This window comes from Mixophyes fleayi, chromosome 2 (genome assembly GCF_038048845.1).
Source record: "Mixophyes fleayi isolate aMixFle1 chromosome 2, aMixFle1.hap1, whole genome shotgun sequence".
NCBI classification, from domain to species: Eukaryota; Metazoa; Chordata; class Amphibia; order Anura; family Limnodynastidae; genus Mixophyes; species Mixophyes fleayi.
Genome location: NC_134403.1, coordinates 356,753,221 through 356,780,045, shown reverse-complemented (window position 1 = coordinate 356,780,045; position 26,825 = coordinate 356,753,221). Strand labels below are relative to the sequence as shown.

General features: G+C 41.8%; 1 protein-coding gene across 2 annotated transcripts in view; it reads left to right on the top strand.

The window, feature by feature from the left end:
* The window catches only part of EVA1C (eva-1 homolog C), a 90,998-nt gene that overhangs the window by 48,438 nt on the left and 15,735 nt on the right, over positions 1-26,825 (top strand). For both annotated transcript variants that reach the window (XM_075197182.1, XM_075197180.1), the window contains exons 2-4: positions 6,638-6,843; positions 11,894-12,017; positions 26,179-26,331. In XM_075197182.1, coding sequence (XP_075053283.1) covers positions 6,638-6,843; positions 11,894-12,017; positions 26,179-26,331 — 483 coding nt within the window. The remainder of the gene's footprint in view (positions 1-6,637; positions 6,844-11,893; positions 12,018-26,178; positions 26,332-26,825) is intronic.

The following is a 26,825-nucleotide window of genomic DNA, read 5'->3' as shown; positions in this document are numbered from 1 at the left end:
CTATAGGACAATGGGAGTTTGAAACACAAGGGCATGTGCTACATCATATTGCACAATGGACCAGCTAGAATGCAAAGGTAAAAGTATTGAGTGGACTGTGCGTGTGGCAATGTTGGTCAGATGGTTGTTGTCTTGTGTTAGCTGTGTAGAGGGTGGTGATAGGGTAACCTAGGGAGATTAAGAGGGTGGTAGAGGAATATTATAAGTTAGTCTGAAGAGGTGGATTTTCAGAGAATGCTTGAAGGTTTGAAGACTAGAGGCAAGTCTTACTGTACGAGGGATGGAATTCCACAAAGTGGGTGCAGCCTAGAAAAAGCCCTGTAACCGAGAACGGGAGGATGTGATGAGAGTGGAAGAGAGACATAGATCTTGTGCAGAACGGAGGTGTCGAGTTGGGAGATATTTTGAGACAAGTGAGGAAATGTATGTCGGTGCAATTTTGTTGACGGCAGTATGATAGAAGCTAGCCACACATGGCCGTTCTTCCTGTAGGGCACAAGCACACTTGTGCCATGATCACTGGCAATGACCACACACATAAGTGACCAGATTGGATGAGATCAGGCCGTTTGGTCTTCAGACCAGATTGGATGAGATCAGGCCGTTTGGTCTTCAGACCAGATTGGATGAGATCAGGCCGTTTGGTCTTCAGACCAGATAACCGGCTTCTAATGACAATTACCAGTATGTGTGATAATGACACGTTCAATTTCAAGATAGTTTTGGCGCCAAATGTGCTGCTATACATTGGCCTGTGTTAGCCGGAACCCAGTTAAAACAAAATGTTCAAGAAGCCCTGATCTCAGATATTATCCACAGACCTCTAATACGCAGTTTGGTGATGTTGAGCGTAAGATTCAGTGATTACAGGATTCCCTCCCGCTACATGGACGCACCAAAAGGCCACTTTGAACCAGTACAAATAAAACTACAACATTCTTTTATTTAACATTTCCGCGTGACGGTGGAACAGAGGCAGCTGTTTACACACAGGTTAAATCATCCTGCAAGTTATGTAGATGTCTGGAGGTTTTGTTTTGACATGATGAAAAGCAAATTGTAATGAGAGAAGATGAATTTCAACAAGGGGACGACTCCAACCCTTTGATCAGAGTTATTTTTCATCCAGCTTTTGTATTAACCCCACATAAATATTCTGTTTGTTTGTTTATGTGTCATTGGAGAAATAAAAAATGTTATTGGTTTTACAAAAGGTTGTGGAACTAAAGCCGTATACAATGCTGCCTTCACTAAGGTTGGATTCATACTACAGGTTTTTCAGCCGATTATCGGGCCAGTCACATGAGAAACGACCGCTTGGCCCGATATCGCATTAGTGTGTACACTCCAATGATGAACGATTATCTTTCTAAAGCTCATCGTATCGTTTTGTTTGATTTTTAAACCAAATTAAAAATCTCGTTCAACGATGGAACAACGTCGTTCCAATCTCGCAGTGTGTAAGCACTCAGGACCGGCAGTGTCCATAGATCTCTATGGAGTGTGCAGAGTCACAAGCTTTTCACCCGATGTTTATGACAGATGAAGAGCACAGATCTGAAGGTAATTTGTGTATAGTGTGTACACATGAATCGGCTGCTGATTGGGACTTTTTTTTTCCTTTCAGTCGTTGGTAAAATAGTTAACGATATCACATCGGGAGAAAATTTCTGTAGTGTGTACCCAGTAAAACACACATGGAGGTAGATTGATCAAACCTTCTAAAAAGCAACAGTGGAGCTTTTGGCCATTGCAGCCAATCAGATTCTAGCTATCATTTATTTAGTACATTCTACAAAATGATAGCTATAATCTGATTGGTTGCTATAGGCAACATCTCTATTTTTCAAACCCGCCGGAAAACTCTCAGCTTGATACATTTACCCCTTGGTTTATTTACTGTAGGGAGAAATACCCTGTCTCCAGGTTGTTTTTGTCAGAAATAGGGCTTCTCCCTGTCTAGCAGGAGCTACATTGTGATATTGCCAGTGGTATCCCCCTCCGGCAAACGTCTTCCCCATGCTTTGCGATAAGCAGCGATAGAAAACTTGTCTTATCTCCGCTTAATTATAAATAAGCCAGTGAAACAGCTAAAGGACCATAAAGCAAAATACCACCATGTTAGTCAATATGCGCTGAGGCTTTAAGGTGCTCAAAAGTTGTCATCAAAAATTGAATTTGGCTTCGGGAATTAAAGAACTTCACTTGCAAAAAGTCTGACATTTCTAATGCAGTCAGCTGTACGGAGATGTTAGACTGGAATTCCCCCTACGCTGAACTGCTTACAATTTTCAACCAGTCAACCATGGACCTCCATCTACAAAGAGTGAAACTGGTGATTTGCACTGGGCAGGGGATACTGGTTTCACTTAAATCACAATCATTAAATCACTGGACATTTTGACATCTTTAAATATATCATCGTGCGTTCTTGGAAAGATTATTGAGCCATACCACAATATAAAGCGCCAGGGTGTTCGTTGACTGCATACCGTACGTGATGGGGGCTTGTAGATGGTGGTGTAGAGTGCACAGATCTTAGAACTTATCACAAATACTCCAAAATAATAATATTTATATCTTGGTGAGAAAAGCTTACAATAGTGATGTCATGCCATTTAAATGCTGATGAAATACACTGCATGTATTATTTCCAGAGGAAACAAAATTAGAAGAGGAAAAGTAACTGAGAAACTCCTTTTTCTTTTGTCAATCAGTGCCAGATTAAGGTTTCTGGAGGCCCCAGGGCAGATAAGCTGTGGGGGCCCTTACCAATGCAGGCAGATCAAGTCATGTCAGATACACCCACTCTGCTCTCTACACTTACACAGTGTAGGTTTGCTTTCCCTCCAAGTGCTACATACATACAGTGGAAGGACTCCATCACTTTGTATCCTCGGGGGCGGAGCTGCAGAGCCAAAGCGAGAACTACGCTGGCACAGATCAGTGGGGAAAATGTGTGTGTCCGGATGCCCTTCCCAATCTGGCCCTTTACTCTATTGAATTGAAACATCTTTTAGTGGTGCTTATCTTCTACCAGTTTGAAATCGAGTGTTTGGTTGAGAGTACTATAATGCACGTTAGTTCATCAGCTGTTAAAAAATTTTTAGAGACAGTTTTATTTTAAACATATACACTAACGTACAAAAGTCTTTGGCCAAGGAAAATAATTGTTAATAAAAGAAAAAATGTAGTGAAATAATGAAAATATTTATTAATAAGACTGTTTCACATGGTATTGTAACTAAACATTATTAAAATTATTTATAATTTGATAGTATAACATAAATTTCAGATTAAATTTGGCTTTCATCAATGTGTCCTCCTTTTGTGCGTATCACTGCTTCACATAATTTGGGCATTCGAGACACCAACTTTTCTAAAGTTTCGTAAGTTATGCGTTTTCAGGCCTCGTTCAGACATTCACATAAGTTTTTATTAATTGTTGGTACACAAACTTTTCTGTCTAATTCATCCCAGAGTTTCTCAAAGGGATTGAGATCAGGTGACTGAGGAGGTCATCTCATAATTTGTAGAACTTTCTGCTTTTCTTTACTTTTCAAATAATTGATACACAGTTTGGATGTGTGCATGATTAATCTCTTTCCCATACTTTGAGTTCCACTTGGTACAACGCGATGTACTAAAATACTGTGGTATCGTTTCATATCCATAGTTGATGTTATTTGCACTAAATCTCCAACATTTCCTCCACTAAAACCACCCCAAATCATGACATGTCCGCCACCATGTTTAACTGTATGACTTATACAATTATCTAACACATGTTCTCCGACTGTTCGAACATACTGAACGTCTTCTGCTTCCAAAAAGTTCAAATTTGGACTCCACAGTCCAAAATACTAGTCCTTTAATCCAGTGTCCAAAACCGGTGTTCTTTGGCCCATTGAATGCATTTTACTCTATTCACAGACCTCAACAATGGTGTTCTGCAGGCTATGTGACCATGTAGGTCTACATTACGCAGACGTCTTTTAATTGTATCAACTGATACTGGAGTTTGTCTAATTTAATTGAGTTCTTCTTGCAGTTGCTGGGAGTCTTCGGTTTTGTTTGCTCATTACGATAATGTATTTATCTTCCCTTTTTGATGTACACCTGGTCGTTCAGTTTTTTAGTCTTTTTGTACTTGTTTCTTTGTCATTTTTTTAGCAATTTGTCGATGAGCATAGCCTTCTTCAGAAGGTGTTTGAATGTTGGCACACGATTTAAGTGAATATTCGCGTCTTTTCTTCATTTTGAACAAGTTATGGCTATTATTGATTTTAACACTGTAAAAAAAGAAATTACAATGAAAATAATGTAGGAGATAAAATATTCAATTAATAAAAATATATTTTATATTAAAAATTTTATTGAATAAAATGAATAAACATACAGACCAGATTTAATAATGACCAATTAAAAATGACGTACTTTAGCATGTCAATAAGCTCTTGGGACTGTCATGAAAAGGAACTGCGCTTTTGTTACAAACAATTTGGAACGTTAAGTATAGAACATTTTGAAGTAAACTTCTAATGTCTCGATTCTAATCATGATAATGATTTTAGGGAGCAATTAAAGTTGATATTCATTAAGATAGAGCAATATTAGTAAACGAATACGCTTTGGCCAAAGACGTTTGTACAGTAGTGTAAATATAATGAACAGATATACTATGCGTGAACTAAATGTTATCGTTACCGTGTAGCAGCTATTAGGAAGACTTTAACCCAGTGATGGGCACCAGGCCGCCCCTCCGAACCTTCACCTCCGACTCCTTCCTGATTTGTTGTCTGATGTGTTTGTTATAGCGTGTAGCTCTTGTTTGAAATGCCGGCTAATATGTTATTACAGATGGCCATCTCCTTCTGTGATTAAAGGGTCTATTTATGAAGCCGAGATGAGTACATCAAGGTGATACAGCAAGAGAAAGGAGAGATTTTTCGTGCCTTATCCTGTTTTAAGCTGGTTATTGCTGTTCACCTAGACCTCTATGGGGACTGCGATCTGACCCCATTTAACAAGATTTGCTTTTCACCACCAGCTTCAAAAAACTAACATTGGCGTTAGATTACTTTTTTAAGTCCTCCTCTGTCCATCGCAGACGAGCTGAAACGGCTGTGGATCCATCGATTTTAGTCGCTCATGCACAAAAGCCACAGAGGGTCACTTTGTACCTTCACAGGCAGCTGTTTCTGCAGGATTAAGGCTAATTTTAGTATTGGGGCTATTTAACAACAGTGTGACACGGTAGATATCAAAGATGTCTCTGACGTTCATAAAATTATATCTCAGCATCGGTGTCCCATATACCAAGCTCTGGTATAAGCTGTACCCCTATAGTAAAAGATCTTCTGATCACTCCCCGGCAGACTGAATGAGGCTAGGTACAAAGTACAGAAATTTACTCCCGATGCGATATCGTTAGCAATTTTACCAACGATTGAACGTTCCGATCAGCATGCCGATTCATGTGTACACACTATAGGTGTTATACGCGATATACTGTCCGAGCTGTGATTTTCGTCTGTCATAACCTTCGTCTCAAAAGATGGTAACTCCGTACACACTGTTCAGATATCTGCCGTACCAGCAGCAATATGCTAAATAAATTAAAATAAAGGGTTGAACCTCTGCACACACAACACCCACAAACAAAGAATCAGTAACAGGAAATACATCATCGCCATTCATTCTCTTGTACTAAAAAGTGGCTTCTATATTTCAGTTGGTTTGGACCAGCACGGCAGCCCAAACCCAGGAGGGATACACTGTTGTATACACTTGTATACAGGAACACATAGATGATAAATGGAGCATGTAAAAAAGATTTATTATTGATTTGCTATTAAAAGATCACTATTTCCATTTGCTTCACGGTTTTACAGCGCACAACGTGGGACACGTGGAGACAACATCATAAGTTTAAATATACACGCCCAGAAAGGTGTCGGTGTTGGAATAACCATCGGCAGATTGTCGGGCACATGATCCTGAGTGCATGCACACTGCAGAATTGGAACGACATTGTTCCATCGTTGAACAAGATTTTTAGTTCAGTTTAAAAATCAACTGAAACGATACGATGAGCTTAGGAACGATAATCGTTCATCATTGAAGCGTACATACTAATGCGATATCAAGCCGAACAATCGTTTATTCATACTTGCCAACTCTGCCGTAAAGTCAGCCGAAATCTAGGTAGGTCCCCGGGAGAGCAGGCAATTCTCCCTAGAAAGTGGGCAGAATGGGAGCCTTAATGACGCGATCAACGGCAAATCGTGTCATTTCAGCCCCGCCCCCGTGACAAGATGACATTTTATAGTGGGGGAGGAGCCAAACTGACGCGATTGTCTGTGTACCACCCTCTTCCCGCCCTTCCGCCACGCCCCCCTTGTCAGGTTCTCCCGGACTTTAAGAATTAAAAGTTGGCAAGTAAGCTTTTATTGTGCAGTTGGCCCGGTAATTGTCTGAAAACCCTGTAGAGTGTATCCAGCCTAACGCACGCTCTGCGATTTCACTTCATAGAGAACTTCCTCAGTGGTTCAGGCAAAGTTTGAGCACAGTTTGTATTTGTATTGCCTGATATGAATGATCTCATGCTCAGGGGTTTGTCTGCTGTTTGTTCCAGGATATCTGACAAAACTTCTGCAGAATCACACTGTGTTTGCCTGTGACGGGGAATATCTGACCCTGCAGTGCCCTCGTCATTCCACCGTCAGCATCCAGTCTGCATTTTATGGGCGTCCTTTGCAGAGTTCACCAAGGTGCGTCTCGTTATCACCGGAAACCATGCACAGCCCTCATCACCAGTGCCGCGTACAGACTGCGCTACAAGTAAGTGTCGGGAGCTAATAAGACAACATACTGGTATCAGTGCAGTGTACACTATAAAATATGTCACTTTCATTATTATTAGCGATAGCAATAAGGCAGAAAACATTAATTTGAGCTTTTACAACAATAACTTTTGCATTTCAGATTTTTTATTTTTTTATAGTGATGCAGTTTTGCGTTTGGACAAACCAATCTCCGATGCGAGGGGTGCAAATGCATTTTTTTTGCATATAGGGAAACTACTGACTGCAATTTAGAGTTGAGCTAAGACGTTCCCCCCGCCAACTCTAAATATGCCTGTACAGTATGGGTCTGATTCACTAAGGCACACAATGCAGAAACAAGGAGTAAATTTGCTCCTGGACAAACCATGTTACAATACAAGGGGTGCAAATTAGTTTAATATTTTGCACATAAGGAAACTACTGGATGTTTTTTTGTGTAGCACACGAATACTTAATAGCTTTATTTTTCACTGATATTTAGAGTTGATCTAGGACATGCCTTACCCCAACTATAAATCTGTCCCTACATTTAAAATTTAACTCCCCCTCCAATACAACATGGTTCTGCCAAATTTACTCCTTTTTTTTTTTGCTTTGCTCTCCTTAATGACTCTAAGCCCTATATGTTTACAGAGAAACATGGGTTTGCTAAGGTGCAAAATTGCACCTTCCAGCTGGATTTAGTTCTAACCTTTAGGGGTTCTGTTTATCAGAGGGTTAAAAGCTCTGTAGCTGACAAGAACGGGTATTTCCAACACAGCATTTTTTTCCCAATCATTAGTAGCTTTAAATTGTTTATTCATTTACATATTTATTTATTTATTTATTTATTTTTTATAAAATATTTTTTTTATTGAAAACCACTCATGTAACATATATAAATATATCATAACAGTAAGTGGAAATTTTTAAAAGAAAATACCATCATAAAAATAACAGCATATAAAGTATTCCTTATATATTAAATATTACACTAAAGAATGATGAAATTAATTCAAAGTCAGTTATATCCTGTAGTTCACTATCTAATATGCTAATTTAAAGTGTAATGAAAATAATTCAAAGTTAGTTATATATAAAGTCAGTTCTATCTAGAAATCCACTGTCTATTTACGAATGTTAACAATAATTGGATATACATAAGTGGGGGTAAGACAGGGGCAAACGCAGGATTCGAGGAGCGGGGTTTCCACGCCACGATACAAGTGGGCGTGTCCAGTATATGTAGGGGCGTAGCTATAAGCACACATCGTGTCAAACACACAGATATGTAAGCTGTCACATACACACACACATAAACACACGGGATCAAACACACAAACATGTTAGCTGTCACATACACACACACATACATAAACACAGATATGTAAGCTGTCATAAACACACACACACATACATAAACACACAGATATGTAAGCTGTCACATACACACACACATACATAAACACACAGATATGTAAGCTGTCACATACACACACACATACATAAACACACAGATATGTAAGCTGTCACATACACACACATACATAAACACACAGGATCAAACACACAAACATGTTAGCTGTCACATACACACACACATACATAAACACACAGATATGTAAGCTGTCATAAACACACACACATACATAAACACACAGATATGTAAGCTGTCATAAACACACACACATACATAAACACACAGATATGTAAGCTGTCATAAACACACACACATACATAAACACACAGATATGTAAGCTGTCACATACACACACATACATAAACACACAGGATCAAACACACAAACATGTTAGCTGTCACATACACACACACATACATAAACACACAGATATGTAAGCTGTCATAAACACACACACATACATAAACACACAGATATGTTAGCTGTCACATACACACACACACATACATAAACACACAGATATGTTAGCTGTCACACACACACATACATAAACACACAGGATCAAACACACAAACATGTTAGCTGTCATAAACACACAGACATGTAAGCTGACACACACACATACATACACACACACATACATAAACACACAGACATGTAAGCTGACACACACACATACATACACACACATACATAAACACACAGACATGTAAGCTGACACACACACATACATACACACACATACATACATAAACACACATACATAAACACACAGACATGTAAGCTGACACACACACATACATACACACACATACATAAACACACAGACATGTAAGCTGACACACACACATACATACATACATACATACATACACATACATACATACACACACATACATAAACACACAGACATGTAAGCTGACACACACACATACATACACACACATACATAAACACACAGACATGTAAGCTGACACACACACATACATACACACATACATACATAAACACACATACATAAACACACAGACATGTAAGCTGACACACACACATACATACACACACATACATAAACACACAGACATGTAAGCTGACACACACACATACATACACATACATACATACATACATACACACACATACATAAACACACAGACATGTAAGCTGTCACATACACATACATACATACATACACACACATACATAAACACACAGACATGTAAGCTGACACATACATACATACATACACACACATACATAAACACACAGACATGTAAGCTGTCACATACACATACATACATACATACATACATACATACATACACACACATACATAAACACACAGACATGTAAGCTGTCACATACACATACATACATACATACATACATACACACACATACATAAACACACAGACATGTAAGCTGTCACATACACATACATACATACATACATACACACACATACATAAACACACAGACATGTAAGCTGACACACACACATACATACATACATACACACACATACATAAACACACAGACATGTAAGCTGTCACATACACATACATACACACACATACATAAACACACAGACATGTAAGCTGACACATACACATACATACATACATACACACACATACATAAACACACAGACATGTAAGCTGTCACATACACATACATACATACACACACATACATAAACACACAGACATGTAAGCTGACACACACACTTACCTTCTTCTGCTGCTGCCTCCTGCATTACACCCATGCTGGCTGTGTGGGAGGAAGGGGCGGGGCCATGCTGGCTGTGTGGGAGGAAGGGGCGGGGCCAAACTGCCGGCAGAGAGCTGTGCTCACACAGCAGGAGATTGACATGGAGATGATTACAAGCTGCAAGCAGAATTGTGGCTGGTCCCGGGAGAGGGGCATACAACACCCAGGTAGGACAGGGGTTTTTGGGGACTAGGAAACCCTCCCTGGGTGCGCCCCTGTAAGATATAAGGGAGGAGGAGGGAGAGGATGAGTTTGGAAGGGATAGCTCCGAATCTGAACCCATATTAATCCCATCAAAGGATCTAAGATAGTCTGGTCTCAACACTAATAATAATCAAATAATTTAAGATACAGAAAATTTTATAGACTTATATAGATTGGAGCCAATGAAGTTCAACCAATTACACATAATAGCATAATAATCATCCAGTTTGTCATTTAATCCATGTTTCGATTAAAACTCTATCCCTAACTTTCCTACTCTCCCGGAATTTCTGGTAGGCTCCCAAATTTCGGGGAGTGCTCCCGGACTCCTGGAAGAGTAGGCAAACCTCCAGAACCCTGTAAAATGCCGAAATGCACGGCACTGAAGAGCGGGGGGCAGGGCTTAATCGTGTCATTAAGCCCCATCCCCCGCTATTCAATACCTTGAATTTCTGTATTTTATAGTAGCGGCGGGGCTATAGTGATGTAATGACATCATCACGCCCCCTCCTACCCTCTGTCTCATGAGATCCCAGAGTACAGATTTAAAAAGTAGGCAAGTATGCTCTATCCTGGTCCCCTATCGTCAGAGGTATGGTGGATTTCCAGTGAACTGGAATTAGCGCTTTAGCAGCACAAATTAGCTTAATTAAAAGAGATTTTTTTTTATTGAGAAATTGGTATTCCGTTTTTTTGTAAAAGTCGGACTCTTCTTATTTACATATTTTTATACATTTATTATAGTATTTATTTATATATATATATATTTATTAGTGGAACTGAAAGCTCAAGTCTGACTGTTGACTTCTACGGTGCAAACTGGCTGGTCAGGTCACGCCTACGAATATCCACCGAAACTGGCCTGGCGCAGCGGTAGATCAAGAATTACTGCTCGCGGGTAGTATGGCTGTGGCAACTGCCCCGGCTATATTTCATTGCTAAACCGCGATGATAACTGATTTTCAGTTACCGCCATAAGCAGCGATAGAAACTGAGCCTTATTACTGCAGATTGATAAAGAGACCCTTTAATGAGGCACCGCGTGGGCTAATCTGAAATATATAAGAACACAGCCTGTCCATTTACTGACCACCTGTCACATCTCACTGAGTGTTTCTTTCTTTCTCATGAATAATGTCTCAGCCTTATAAAACAATGGTTCCCTCCGCTATAAGCAAGCAGCTGATGCATGTTAATACGATCCAGTATCTTCGGGCTGTCTTATGTCTATTCTAAATGTAAATGGGGATATCTCCAGGAGAAGTTGTCAAAGTGAAACAAATATTCAGATTATTATGACTTTCTAACGCTCTATTTCCCCGTAAGGGGTCCCATTGTTTGGGGGGGAGGGGGGGAGAGGGTCAAATAATATTATAATCAAAATAATTTCATACATATATAGTTTTATTTTCATTTTTGTCATCTGGAGATAAGCGATACTTACCATGACTAAGTGTATAGATAACACACACAGCAGGAAAATCATAAAGGACTGAGTTTCCTTCCTTTAATGTAATGTAATACAAAGCACAAGATAAGATTAGCTGATGACAATGTGTATGTATCCGAGGTCCATGTGATAGCCTATTGTCTGTGTATATATAACTCCCCACACTATAAATGCATACATTGTTGCTGGATGTGATTACTGTATATTCACTTATTGTTTCAGAAAGTGCTGGACGAGTGCCAGAATCTGAGGTCCTGCCAACTCCCCGTGAACAGTCGTGTTTTTGGGCTGGACCCGTGTCCGGGTGCCACCAAATATCTACTGGTGTCTTACAAGTGCAAACCTAGTAAGTAACGCTTTGTATTGTGCCTCTGTACGTTCCACGTACAGCTGTTGTCCTGTTATGGGATAGCAGAATATAGCTGTGTATATAGTATAAAGCTAGTATACACATTTATGATATTATGTGCAGATCACACATTCGCAACCGTTTGGTCAGATATTGCTAGACTCTGTACGCTCCCACGATTATGTTTTATTGTACCAAAACACGAACTTCCTAAAAATCACGATCAATGATGGAACGATGTCGGGCATATGTGGAAGCGTGTAGCCACTCACAACCAGCAGCGTAGGAAGATCTCTTGTCGGCATTAAGTTTAGTCTATTATCTTAAGCAATAGCTTCCCCATGCAAAGCAAAGCCTATTTAACAAGGAAAATGAATATAAACAATACTTTATTATTTGAATAAAGCATTTTTTTCAATACTCAATAGCTTAATAGCTTTTAAAAAAAAGAAAAAATTCTGATTTTTAGGTATTTTTTTTACTATTTGTTTTATTTTATTAGTGGAACAGACGGTGGTGATCACTTCACCGACTACCCAAAACCCAGCGCAAATGTTCCCGAAATGAAAACTTCGATAGTCATCTTACCTACAGTGAATCCATGTAAAATAGACTTCAAACAATTGCGCCGAATCAACATGCCATCTGCCAAAAATCACGTCATCTTACAGAGCGACACTGACTATGTTGGTATCTGTTGCTCATTTAAGGAGGCGCCGCGTGTGTCATTTTTTTTTTTTCTACACAGCATTCTCCATTGTAGATGCGACGCCTCCTTAAATGAGCAACAGACACCAACATAGTCAGTGTCGCTCTGTAAAACAACGTGATTTCCTGCGGACGGCATGTTGATTCGGCGCAATTGTTTGAAGTCTATTTTACAGGCAGTCGAGATCACCACACTGTAGGTAAGATATCATGTCGGGAACATTTGCGCTGGGTTTTGGGAAGTTGGCGTTTACTACCCAACCCGGAACAGATTAGGGGGGGCTTCCAGTTCCACTGTGCATGTGTCAAACAGCTATGGTGGTCATACATGCGCTTATCCACCGAGACTGACCTGGTGAAGTGATAAGTTAAACATTACCACTCCCGGACAGTAACGCCAAAGTGATATTTTATTGATAAATTGCAGCTATAAGTGATTTCCTATCACTGCCATAAGTGGTGGTAGAAAATCAGCCTTATCGCTTCAGATTGAAATATAAGCCCCTACGTCTCAACAGATGTTCACTTTTACTTTTGCTGCAAACACAAAGCACTGTGGGAGGCACAGCGGTTAGCATTGCTGCCTCACAGTGCTGGGGCCATGAGTCCAGGGCCTTATCTGTGTGGAGTTTGTATGTTCTCCCCGTGTTTGCTTCGGTTTCCTCTGGGTGCTCCGGTTTCCTCCTACCATCCATACACATACTGGTAGGCTGATTGGCTTTTAACCAAATAAACCTTAATGTGTGTGTGGTAAGGAATTTAGAAGCTCCCAGAGGGCAGGGACTGGCATCAATGATTACATATCCTGATTGTAATGTGATTGGCACTATATAAATATACTTCAAAAAATATTATAGTGTTGTCTATAGACTAGGTAACTAATAGTGAATACAGTAGGAGATATCATTAAGACATTCTAGCGCACATGGGCTGAGTTTGCTATTTGACCCCTGAGCAGAACTAAAGAATGTGTGTGCAATATGGCTACACACGTAGATGGCCAAGTTGGAGGAAATCTGGCCATTCGGCTCATGAGCTGATTGGATTCTTTAAGACATTACGGCCTGTAAGTGCAAGCGGACGATGATTGTATATAGAGGGTAATAGTTTTCATCTTCCAATCACGTTTATCTTCAAGTTCTATATTGTTCTGTCTAATTTTGATCAGATTATTATCGGGCAGTGGGTTTTTGTTGGGACCACAATGGGTGCGATAACAGGCCAATTGTCTTATAGCACTGCCGGTTATGCAGGCCAGCTTTAGACGTAGAAACACAGTAGAGCAGCAGACACACCGATTCTTAATAAAGTAAACATTTTATTGTCATAACACAGAGCCCTGTATTTAAAATCATAGAATGTTCTTTATCACCATCTCTTAAAGTTTATTTATGCCCCAGCTAAAAAAATTCTGCCCCAATGAAGGAGTTAGGAATTCTGCTCGCTACAATTTCTACATGTCCAATGTCAGGTCACTTTACCCACTGTTGTGAAGCCAAATAACTAAACAAATGTTTATTTGCAGCATTAAAACAAACTCATAAAAGAAAAGGGATATTATTGTGTTAATTAGTTCAATGATGGACTCTGAGCGATAAATATTGTTCTCATTTTGTTACTTGGCAGCAAATACACAAATCCTGTTGGGCTGCAGCTTTTAGTTCCATAAACACAGGTTTTTTTTATTGCTTATTTTTATGTTAACTGACGTCCAAAGTAAATCTCTGTGTATATATATTTATCTTTTTATATTTCCTGAAAATGAGGTTAGGGAAATATGACGGTTACACGGTGTAATTGACCTGGTATCAGGGCAGGCGTCCAGTTGGGACAGTAGAAGGTGTTAGGAACAAGCCAAGGTCAGAGCAGGCAGAAGTGGAGTGTAGATAAACAAGCTAAAGTCAGGACAGGGTAACTGTCACGGGCACTAGGAGTCTTTACCCAGGGATCACCAGGTGGTAGGCTTACCAGAGCAACGTAGGTGGTAATAGGGTACTCTGGTAGCAGGGTGATCACGGAACAGTAAATAGCAGATGATGAGATGCTCAGGAAAGTCTATGACTAGCAACACTGGTAATATGGAGGTGGTAGTACACGAGGAACTGTATGGACAAGGACACGTGAAGGTAGTCAGTGGTCTGCGATAGCAAGTTGTACCACTGCTATAGTGAGGAGGAATGTCCAACAGAAACGAGGAGGTGATGAGAGTCAGCGGTCTGCGGATAGCAAGTTGTACCGCTGTCTGAGTGAAGGAATGGAATCCAAGTGGAGGTATCCGGGGAGTCAGTGGTCTGCGATAGCAAGTTGTACCACTGCTATGTGAGAGGATACTGGAACAGGTGAAACTGGAAACAGGGATCAGTGGTCTGCTACTAGCAAGTTGTACCACTGAATATATATGTGAGGAGGTGCACGGGGAGAGACTGCAACACAGGGTAAACACGGCACCTTAACACGATCCACAGTAATATGCACAATATAGATATATGAATGACTGAACAGCACTGCAAATATGGAAAGTCTCTTGAAGTAATCCGGAACAAGATAGTGCAGTCAATGATGGCAACAGACTCAGCGGATAGCAGACTCCAGAGGAGAACCAACACAGTCCAGCAAGATATGCAATACACCAGCACAGTCAATGAGAAGTATGCATACCGTGGTTCAGAAGCAGGCAGTCAGACAGGAGTGCAGCGATACCTGAGCGGCAGGAGGCCGGCAGGATGAGAAGTCCCTGGATGGATGAAGCAGAGGTCTAGTAGGTGCAGCGCACAGGTAAGTAAACCAACAGGGACACGAATCCACAGGAATCGGTAGAACACGGAACTGGACTCTTGGAGGACCCAGGAGAATGGTGATGATCTAGCAGCAGGATAGCAGATGAGACACGAATCCAATGCTGACAGGCGGGTAGAGACCAGCGGGACACAGGAAGGTGTGGAGAGCGGATCAGCAACAGATGGGCGAGTAGCGCTGGCAGCAGGAGCAGGACTCTGCGGACACACGGAGGTAACCAGTAGCAACCAGCAGGTGCAAATAGCGATGGAACACGGGTGAGCAGAGTAGACCAGGAGCTGTTGATCACGGGAGTAGCGAATGGCAATAATAGCAGCAGTCTCGAGGAAACACGGGAGAGATGAGATGAAGACTGCAGCGCACGGAGGTAGCGGATAGGAATCAGCTCACCGTCACGATGTTGAAACACAGACGAGTTGCAAGCTGGAGTCTGTAGTGCACGGAGGCAGCGGGTAGGAATCAGCTAACAGTCACGATGTAGAAACACAGACGAGTTGCAAGCTGGAGTCTGTAGTGCACGGAGGCAGCGGATAGGAATCAGCTCACAGTCTTGATGATGAACAGGTGAGTAGATGTGGAGAGTGGCTGAAGTGCACGGAGGCAGCGGATAGGAATCAGCTCACAGTCTTGATGATGAACAGGTGAGTAGATGTGGAGAGTGGCTGAAGTGCACGGAGGCAGCGGATAGGAATCAGCTCACAGTCACAATGATATGAGATAGAGTTGAAGTGGTATAGAAGACTGTAGTGCACGGAGGCAGCGGATAGGAATCAGCTCACAGTCTTGATGATGAACTTGATGGTAGAAGTGGTATGGGAACCACAGTAGTAGAAGTGGTATGGAAACCACAGAGGTAGAAGTGGTTTGGAAACCACAGGAATCAGCAGCGCTGAATACACGAGGAAACACAGGAACACCTTCAGAGACTCATGGGGAATGAGACTCCAAGATCAGGCAACGTGGTGTTGACCACAGGTGCTTAATATAGGGAGTGTTGCCTGATCTGCCAATTAAGTTAAAGGGACATACACTGAAGGGTAGAAAAGGGCTGCGCATGCGCAGACCCTCAGGATGGAGGACGGCCACGGTTCCTAAATGTCCGGGAAGAGGCACTCACGGTCCGGTGAGTGACAGTACCCCCCCTTTTAAAGGTGGGCACAGAACGCCTGGAACCGGGCTTGTCCGGATTTTTGGAATAAAACTTCTTCAAAAGGGCAGGAGCATTAAGATCTTCAGCTTTGATCCAAGAGCGCTCCTCAGGACCAAAGCCCTTCCAATGAACGAGGAAACGGAGGACTCCTCGCGAAATTTTTGCATCCAATACCTCAGTAATCTCGAAATCCTCCTCCTGGTGAACTTGAACTGGCTGCGGAGCTGAGGGAGGAGTTGAGAAACGGTTGATGATCAGAGGTTTGAGTAAAGACACATGAAAGGCATTGGAAATCCGAAGATTCTTAGGAAGAAGAAGTTTAACACATACTGGATTGATTATCTGAATGATCCTATATGGACCAATGAAACGAGGGGCCAATGTAGTACAGCATTCACCTTGTCTGGATCCATCTTCAGGCCAACTCCGGAAACTATATACCCCAAGAATGGAATCTGGGGCAATTCGAATGAACATTTTTCGAATTTACAGAACAATGAGTTTTTCCGTAGCCTGGAGAGGACTTCTGCCACATGTTGGTGATGAGAAGGCAGGTCCTGTGAAAAGATCAATATGTCGTCCAGGTAGACGACGACACATACGTATAATAATTCCCGAAAGATCTCATTGATGAAGCCTTGGAAAACAGCGGGGGCATTACACAGCCCGAAAGACATTACCAGATATTCGTAATGCCCGTCTCTGGTGTTAAACGCTGTCTTCCATTCGTCACCGGAACGAATTCTAATTAAATTGTAGGCACCACGAAGATCCAACTTAGTAAAGATACGGGCTCCCTTGATGCGATCGAACAACTCAGTGATCAGCGGAATGGGATACCGATTCTTGATAGTAATGGCATTGAGTCCACGAAAATCTATGCAAGGGCGTAATGATCCATCCTTCTTTTTGACGAAGAAGAACCCAGCTCCAGCGGGAGAGGTAAAAGGTCGAATAAACCCACGCTGGAGGTTCTCCTGTATGTACTCAGATGTGGCTTGAGTTTCAGGTAACGAGAGTGGATAGACCCGGCCCCTGGGAGGAGTCTTGCCAGGTAGAAGGTCGATCGGACAATCCCAAGAACGATGAGGAGGAAGACGTTCAGACTGAGCTTTATCAAACACATCAGTAAATGAAGCATACTGAGGAGGGAGTCCCGGTGAGGAAGATGAGATGGAAGATTGCTGTACTTTGAGAGGAATAACTTGGGAAAGGCACCGATGGTAACATTCAGACCCCCAAGACGTAACTTGAGGGGTGCGCCAGTCAATCTGGGGAGAGTGACACTGAAGCCATGGAAGGCCTAAAACAATCGGACTTGTCGTAACTGGAAGGATTAAAAACGATATTTCTTCATGGTGCAGAGCACCAATCTGGAGTGTTACTGGAGACGTACTCTGGGTGATGAGACCGTTGATGAGACGTGATCCATCTATAGCCGTCACAGTAATGGGTGTTCTTAACGTAATTACTGGTAGAGACCATTGATGCACTAATGATTTGGAAATAAAATTTCCTGCTGCTCCGGAATCAATCAATGCCTGTGACTCGAAGGTTTTGGTAGCAAAGGAAATCGTAACATCAAAAGCGCAGACTTTAGATTTCATAGAAGATGGAGAGGACTCCAGGGACCCTAACTTCACCTCTCCAGAACTAGTTAGGGCCTGGCATTTCCCGATCTCTTAGGGCAAGAGCTGAGCATATGAGTGGAATCAGCACAATAGATACAGAGTCTATTCTTGACTCTTCGTTTCCTCTCCTCTGAAGATAATTTGGAACGTCCTATCTCCATGGGAATCACAGAGGGTGAAACTGGACGAAATTGAGGGTTTGAACGAAGAGGTGCTTTAGCAGAAGTTGTTTTTTCAGCCTCTCTTTCACGAAATCTCATATCAACACGATGGCAAAGAGAGATCAGGTCTTCAAGCGACGAAGGAAGCTCCTGGGTAGTCAGTGCATCTTTAATTTTATCGGAGAGCCCCTGCCAGAAGGCGGCAACTAGGGCTTCAGTGTTCCACTGAAGTTCAGAGGCTAAGATCCTAAATTGAATGACGTACTGGCCTACTGTATGAGATCCTTGTCGCAAACGGAGGATGCTGGAAGCAGCGGAGGTCACACGACCTGGTTCATCGAACACACTTCGGAATGTAGAAATGAATTTGGCACTATCTTGCAATATTGGGTCGTTTCTTTCCCGAAGAGGGGAGGCCCAAGCCAGGGCTTGTCCAGAAAACAAAGAGATAAGATAGGCCACTCTGGAACGATGGGTAGAAAAATTTTGAGGTTGGAGCTCAAAATGGACTGAACATTGGTTAAGGAAACCCCTACAAGTTTTGGGGTCCCCATCGTACTTTGACGGAGTAGGCAGGTGAAGCGTGGAAGCTGTAGACACCTGGGATGGCACTGGGGAAACGGAGGAAAGCACAGGAGCCTCAGTAGTGGCTGTCACAGTCTGTCCAGATGTTCCTTGGGAGGTTAATGATTGATAACACTGAAGTAACAGCTGTTGGCGGGCATCCTGTTGCTCCACACGGCTGACCAGATGCTGCAGCATCTCTTTGGCGGTAGGTTCCGTATCTGGGTCTGTCATGGCCTGATCTTACTGTCACGGGCACTAGGAGTCTTTACCCAGGGATCACCAGGTGGTAGGCTTACCAGAGCAACGTAGGTGGTAATAGGGTACTCTGGTAGCAGGGTGATCACGGAACAGTAAATAGCAGATGATGAGATGCTCAGGAAAGTCTATGACTAGCAACACTGGTAATATGGAGGTGGTAGTACACGAGGAACTGTATGGACAAGGACACGTGAAGGTAGTCAGTGGTCTGCGATAGCAAGTTGTACCACTGCTATAGTGAGGAGGAATGTCCAACAGAAACGAGGAGGTGATGAGAGTCAGCGGTCTGCGGATAGCAAGTTGTACCGCTGTCTGAGTGAAGGAATGGAATCCAAGTGGAGGTATCCGGGGAGTCAGTGGTCTGCGATAGCAAGTTGTACCACTGCTATGTGAGAGGATACTGGAACAGGTGAAACTGGAAACAGGGATCAGTGGTCTGCTACTAGCAAGTTGTACCACTGAATATATATGTGAGGAGGTGCACGGGGAGAGACTGCAACACAGGGTAAACACGGCACCTTAACACGATCCACAGTAATATGCACAATATAGATATATGAATGACTGAACAGCACTGCAAATATGGAAAGTCTCTTGAAGTAATCCGGAACAAGATAGTGCAGTCAATGATGGCAACAGACTCAGCGGATAGCAGACTCCAGAGGAGAACCAACACAGTCCAGCAAGATATGCAATACACCAGCACAGTCAATGAGAAGTATGCATACCGTGGTTCAGAAGCAGGCAGTCAGACAGGAGTGCAGCGATACCTGAGCGGCAGGAGGCCGGCAGGATGAGAAGTCCCTGGATGGATGAAGCAGAGGTCTAGTAGGTGCAGCGCACAGGTAAGTAAACCAACAGGGACACGAATCCACAGGAATCGGTAGAACACGGAACTGGACTCTTGGAGGACCCAGGAGAATGGTGATGATCTAGCAGCAGGATAGCAGATGAGACACGAATCCAATGCTGACAGGCGGGTAGAGACCAGCGGGACACAGGAAGGTGTGGAGAGCGGATCAGCAACAGATGGGCGAGTAGCGCTGGCAGCAGGAGCAGGACTCTGCGGACACACGGAGGTAACCAGTAGCAACCAGCAGGTGCAAATAGCGATGGAACACGGGTGAGCAGAGTAGACCAGGAGCTGTTGATCACGGGAGTAGCGAATGGCAATAATAGCAGCAGTCTCGAGGAAACACGGGAGAGATGAGATGAAGACTGCAGCGCACAGAGGTAGCGGATAGGAATCAGCTCACCGTCACGATGTTGAAACACAGACGAGTTGCAAGCTGGAGTCTGTAGTGCACGGAGGCAGCGGGTAGGAATCAGCTAACAGTCACGATGTAGAAACACAGACGAGTTGCAAGCTGGAGTCTGTAGTGCACGGAGGCAGCGGATAGGAATCAGCTCACAGTCTTGATGATGAACAGGTGAGTAGATGTGGAGAGTGGCTGAAGTGCACGGAGGCAGCGGATAGGAATCAGCTCACAGTCTTGATGATGAACAGGTGAGTAGATGTGGAGAGTGGCTGAAGTGCACGGAGGCAGCGGATAGGAATCAGCTCACAGTCACAATGATATGAGATAGAGTTGAAGTGGTATAGAAGACTGTAGTGCACGGAGGCAGCGGATAGGAATCAGCTCACAGTCTTGATGATGAACTTGATGGTAGAAGTGGTATGGGAACCACAGTAGTAGAAGTGGTATGGAAACCACAGAGGTAGAAGTGGTTTGGAAACCACAGGAATCAGCAGCGCTGAATACACGAGGAAACACAGGAACACCTTCAGAGACTCATGGGGAATGAGACTCCAAGATCAGGCAACGTGGTGTTGACCACAGGTGCTTAATATAGGGAGTGTGCCTGATCTGCCAATTAAGTTAAAGGAACATACACTGAAGGATTAGAAAGGGCTGCGCATGCGCAGACCCTCAGGATGGAGGACGGCCACGGTTCCTAAATGTCCGGGAAGAGGCACTCACGGTCCGGTGAGTGACAGTAACCAAGCAGAGACGCGGTCAAGGACACACCAGCTCAGTACATAGGTAACGGTAATGCACCTGGCAAGATGACAGCTTTATACCACAATAATCAGACAAGGGAAAGAGGAAGCTGCTGAGTGTATAAAGCTCCGGGCATCCTCTGCTTGGCCACTGCCTAGGAACAGGTGAAGGTCACTGAGCAACATATATAATATAACGATATCAGGACAGGCTCACATGGAGTATATGTATAATGTAATATAATATTATAATATATTTTAAATATTATATATTTATTATATTTGACATTTATAATCCAGTATATATTATTGTTGTACAATATAAACATATATATATATATATATATATATATATATATATCTCCCCAAAGTGACCTATCTCACCTTGTCTTTCTGGGAGATATGGTTGTGAACACAGCCCTTTCTGCTGCGTCTTCCAACGCAAAGGACGCTTACTACAGCCTATGATTTCGGGGACTGAACGGGACGAGGAAGGGGTGTTTGCCCATAGTCAGTGTACAGTATGGGTGTGTCAAACTCAAGCGCACTCAACCATGTCCAATTCCAGCTCTGAACATCTGAAAGTTACTTGTTTTTCTGCTGTATCTCTTGCTCCAGCTACAGGGCTAGTCTAAGTCCTGATCAGTAGTGATGACGGTCTCGTATGTATGCTATAACATGTGCCTGCAATCAGGAACAACTAAAATGTATTTTATGATCAGTAGATATTAACAACATTCTAATAAATGTATTTCATGGGGAAAAAAAATAAAAAACAAATCATCTATCATTAATACCTTTATTAATATCAGGTAACAATAAGGCAAGATTGTTTTGATTTTCCTGTGCGTTCATTTGCGGATTTATAATCCACGTAGGTATTGGACGCATCCTGCAACGTCCGATGTAATAGAGCACAGCAGACCTGCCCCTGATTTCAGAAGCACATGTATCCTGAGATCAGTGCTTTGCTGAATTCGGGTGGACGAATACATGCGGATAATACTAAACGTGGGTTGCGCTCAGAATATGTATCTTGATTAATCAGGCGCTATATATGCTGATATTAAATGTCACTAGAATTAGAAAATAATTAAGAAAATGTGATGGTGGCAATGTGTTTTGGATGGATTGGGTTATGCTGAAAGTAAAATGCAATATAGAGAAACGTAATCATGTGAATAATTCAGTATTCTCTGGAATGCGCTGCGTAATATGGTGGCAGTATAATAATAATAATAGTAATTATACACCAATAGTCCTGATCTGTTGACCAAAAGGGGCACAGCTTAGTGATTTGGGGACATGTACTCTTAAATTGTGGGTCTCCAGTTAGTTGTATTGGGGGTGTTGTCATATTTTGTGAGGTAATGTGTAGTGTAATCAGGACAGTCTTATACAGTATATAATGTAGTGTAATCTCCTGCCAATAAGGCTGGCATCATTGATGAACACGGAGGACCAACATTGTTTGTACATCCAACTAATAGGACATTGCTCCCCTATTTGCCAGCATAACAGTCTTAGGGCTATGTTTACTTAACTGCGGGTTTGAAAAAGTGGAGATGTTGCCTATAGCAACCAATCAGATTATAGCTGTCATTTTGTAGAGTGCACTAAATAAATGACAGCTAGAATCTGATTGGTTGCTATAGGCAACATCTCTACTTTTTCAAACCCGCAGTTTAGTAAATATACCCCTTAGTCAGACATGGACTTAAGCTGGGAATGGGCTCATCCAGGTATCATGTCTTACATTAGCTGGACCCTACTCTGCTTTTTTTTAACAGTCTGTATCAGAATATAAATACATCCAGTAGAAGAATTAAAGTTCATTATACTTAACGTTTCACCTTTGAAGGCACTGTTCTGTATTTTGTGATGTCAGGTACTGAACTATTACCCACTGCTGCCCCATCTGGATCCAGCTTTGCTCAAGATGTTTTCCAGCGTATTGAACTGATTACAGCACATAAGAAAGGACTTTGTATTCTGCTTGAATGGAGGGCATAATCCTATTAAACAAGTGTGTGCTCTCTGCCAGTGCGGAGAAGGCTTTACTTACTTACTTTACAGCAGTAGAAAGAGATTTTTCACTTTCAGAAACTCTATCTGGCAGTAGACCAGAGACTTGTTCCCTGCGTCCAGGAGGAAGATTATAGGAGCACCAGCTCCCCTGTCTAATAACAGAACATGCAATAGTAAGATGTATTTTCACCATTATTTTGGATACTGAATGCATTCTGTTCCTGCTTTCTAGACTTTATAAGTTAATAGTTATTGAAAATTAATATATGAAATGCAAACAAATCCTTTATAATCAAGTTCATATTTGTATGGGGATTTTAGTTAAATGAGTTTCTCAGTAACGTGTGGTGTGTTATGATAAGTTTTTTTTTAATATTGGCAACTGTACATACGTGTAACCTCGTATTGCTTGTGTCTGTACTCAGTACGGTTATTTGTGCTGGAAAACCAGAGTGGAACCTAAATCTAAAACCATGCTTTAGAGATCCCCGGGAGGGGAGATCTTACTGGCGGATCCTGGGGTCGTGGCCACGCGGGGGAGCATCATTGGACCCCACCCCTTAACTTGTCATCAGCATTTTAGCCTATTACAGCAGGGGGCGGGGCCACGGTGACGGAGTGGCCAGGATCCGGGAGCTTGCCCTACTCACCCGGGAGGACTCTCAGAAATTCGGGAGTCTCCCGGACATTCCGGGGTAGTAGGCAGCTATGCTTACACAATAGGCAATTTGCTTTCTTGAAAGAGTAGTATTACACTAGATATTATCCATTACTGTACATGTATATGTTTACTTAAGAGTATTGTTTTATATATTTTTTTTTCCTAAAGCTTTACTTATGGTTGCTCACATTATATAGTAATAAATGTGTGTTTTTATTATATCCACGGACAGTTTCTTTTATTTGATTACAGATATTTCTTTATGTGGTTGACTATTTAGCGCTGTTTATTCATATTCCTTGTTACAGTTAATCTGCATATATATAATGTGCTCTCAAAAGAGCATGAAAGTAATGGGTTCAGGGTCCTTTGTTTTCCTAAATATACCAAGTTCCGGCACGGGTAGAAGAGCCGACTCCTTCTGCCCGAAATGTGGCTCAGGCGAAAATGGCTTCTGGCGTATGTTTTGGGAATGTCGGGTGGTCCACAATTTCTCGTCCGAAATCTGGCATTGTGTCCTCCCATACTGTACTGAATGCCCCCTCTGGATGAAAAGTGGTGTCTTTATGGTATCTCCCTGGAGGATATGATTGATAAGTTTGTCTATAAATATATATTTCATCTTACGACATTAGCTAAGGTTATAAATGCCCGAGGTTGGCTTGCTCCCGCCAGACTTCCATATATGGAAGCTGCTAGTCATCGATACGGTGCAACACAAGGGATATATGTATATATTTAGGAATGCCAAGTCTAAGGGGGGTATTCAATTGACCGCAAGATTTTTTTTTTCCTGTTCCGTAAAAAAAAAAAAAAACACCCGCGGGTTTGTAACTGCTATAGTGACCATTATTACTTAACGCAGCGTGAAAACTGTTGCAATTCAATTGAAAAACAGGGAACGCTGTATTCATTGTGTTTGCGAGTTTTTAGGGCAGTGTTTAACGTGGTCATGTGTAACACGAAGAAAGGATTGACATACATTTTCATACATTAGATTGCATTACACAACCATTCTAGTTGATAATATCTACATTACAGTACTTTCTTTAGCATATTTTTTTATTTAACTATTTTTTACTATAGAATCATCTATACCATGTCAAAACACATTAGTACAAACATATTTCTACCAAAAACATATATAAATATATTTAATTAGTGATTTTTTTTTTCATGTTTTTTTTTTATTTCATTATTTTTTAACAAGAAAATTAGCTTTTACATGTTAGGCATTAGTAATAAACATAGTTTATCTTTTTTTTCCTCATTATTACAAGATCTCAAACAGTTTTCAGAGGTTTTTTATTTTTATCACACCCCAAAGAGGTGCGAGATAAAACAGCATATTGGCCTGTTTAACGCGCCGCGTTAAAAAACAATTGAATAGATTTTAACGTGGCTGCCTCTCGCACACCCTATACTTTCAATAGACCGTCTACTGGAGCGCGAAAGGACCGTTTGTTTAAAAAAGACGGAGCGTGAAAAATGGAATTGAACCGTGGGTAAAGTTAACCCGCTCGAAAATGATAAAAAAAACAGCGTTAAAATGACTTAACGCGGTCTTAAGAAAAAATCTTGCGGTCAATTGAATACCCCCCTAAATGTCACAGAATTTGGACTAGGTGATATAGTTCACTATACAGGGCATGTTCAGAGGTCCTAGTGGCCCTTAACTATATTATTTGTTGTTGGGGGGGTAGGGGCTCTCTAGTCGGCCTTCTATTGTACAGAAGAAGTTTCTCAAGTTAAGGTCCTTAATGAATCAGGCCCCATGTGCATAATGTCCGGTTATTTTTGAGGTTGCAAGATGATTTTGTTTAGTTTACTGCGTTCTTTGGACTAAGGGGATAGCTGTATAAGTTACCCTTTTTTTTATTTTTTTTATTTGTTGTTTGTTTTTCTTTGTCTGTCTTGGAAAAATGCAATAAAAAAATGACCTGATTTTAAAAAAAAATACATCAAGCTTCCGAAGCTGCGTCATTGGGTATTGGGAGATTTTTCTTGTGCGATGACAGTTTTGCACCATTAAAATGTCTGCTATTTGCCAAGTTTGTACAGATGTCTCCTCTCTCCAGAAATAACTCTTTCTAGTGTACTCAGCCCGCTGTCTGCCGTAGCGAGTTACACCCCATGCTGTATGCAGAACGTTAACATTTGTACAGACTGTTTATTCAGTTTCGGCTTCTGTTTTAGCTGAATACAAGTCGACATCTGTTTGTGAAAACCGTGAACTGAAGCTTCATTGCAAAGAGCCCAAGTTACTCAATATCTACTCAGCTGTCTATGGCAGATTCTCCAATGAAAAGAACCAATGTGCCACAGACATGGACCGGGCAACGCCGTATGGTGAGTATGAAGATCGCCAGCAGTATGGTAAATCTGTACTGTATCTTGTATGACGAGATAAATTGTTTTTTTTGCAGAGGAATCAGGAGAACTTTTCACCTTTGTAGTCAGTTTTTATAAAGAAAGCAGCTGGTTGCTGAAATCTAGGAGGGAAGGAGAATGTAACATACCGTGCAACTCAGAGAAACCAGAATCCTATATGTACCACTGTTTAAAGACATAGGTCCTGTTGCATAATTGTGCTTACGTCTGTTTTATTGTCGTAACATCCGCAAGTTCGGTACTGCACATGTGCAACAAAATCACGTACGCATATGCACTTATGTAGATTAAGTTGCATCTTACACTTGTGTCGCTTATGACTAGAGAGGCGGGATGTGGGAGTGATGGGGTGGGACCACGTTGGATGAACATAGTAAGGGCGAGTTTGCGTAATTGCGACTGAGGTAGAACTGGACACAGATGCGTATCTCTTGCGGATGCTGGAGGGCTGG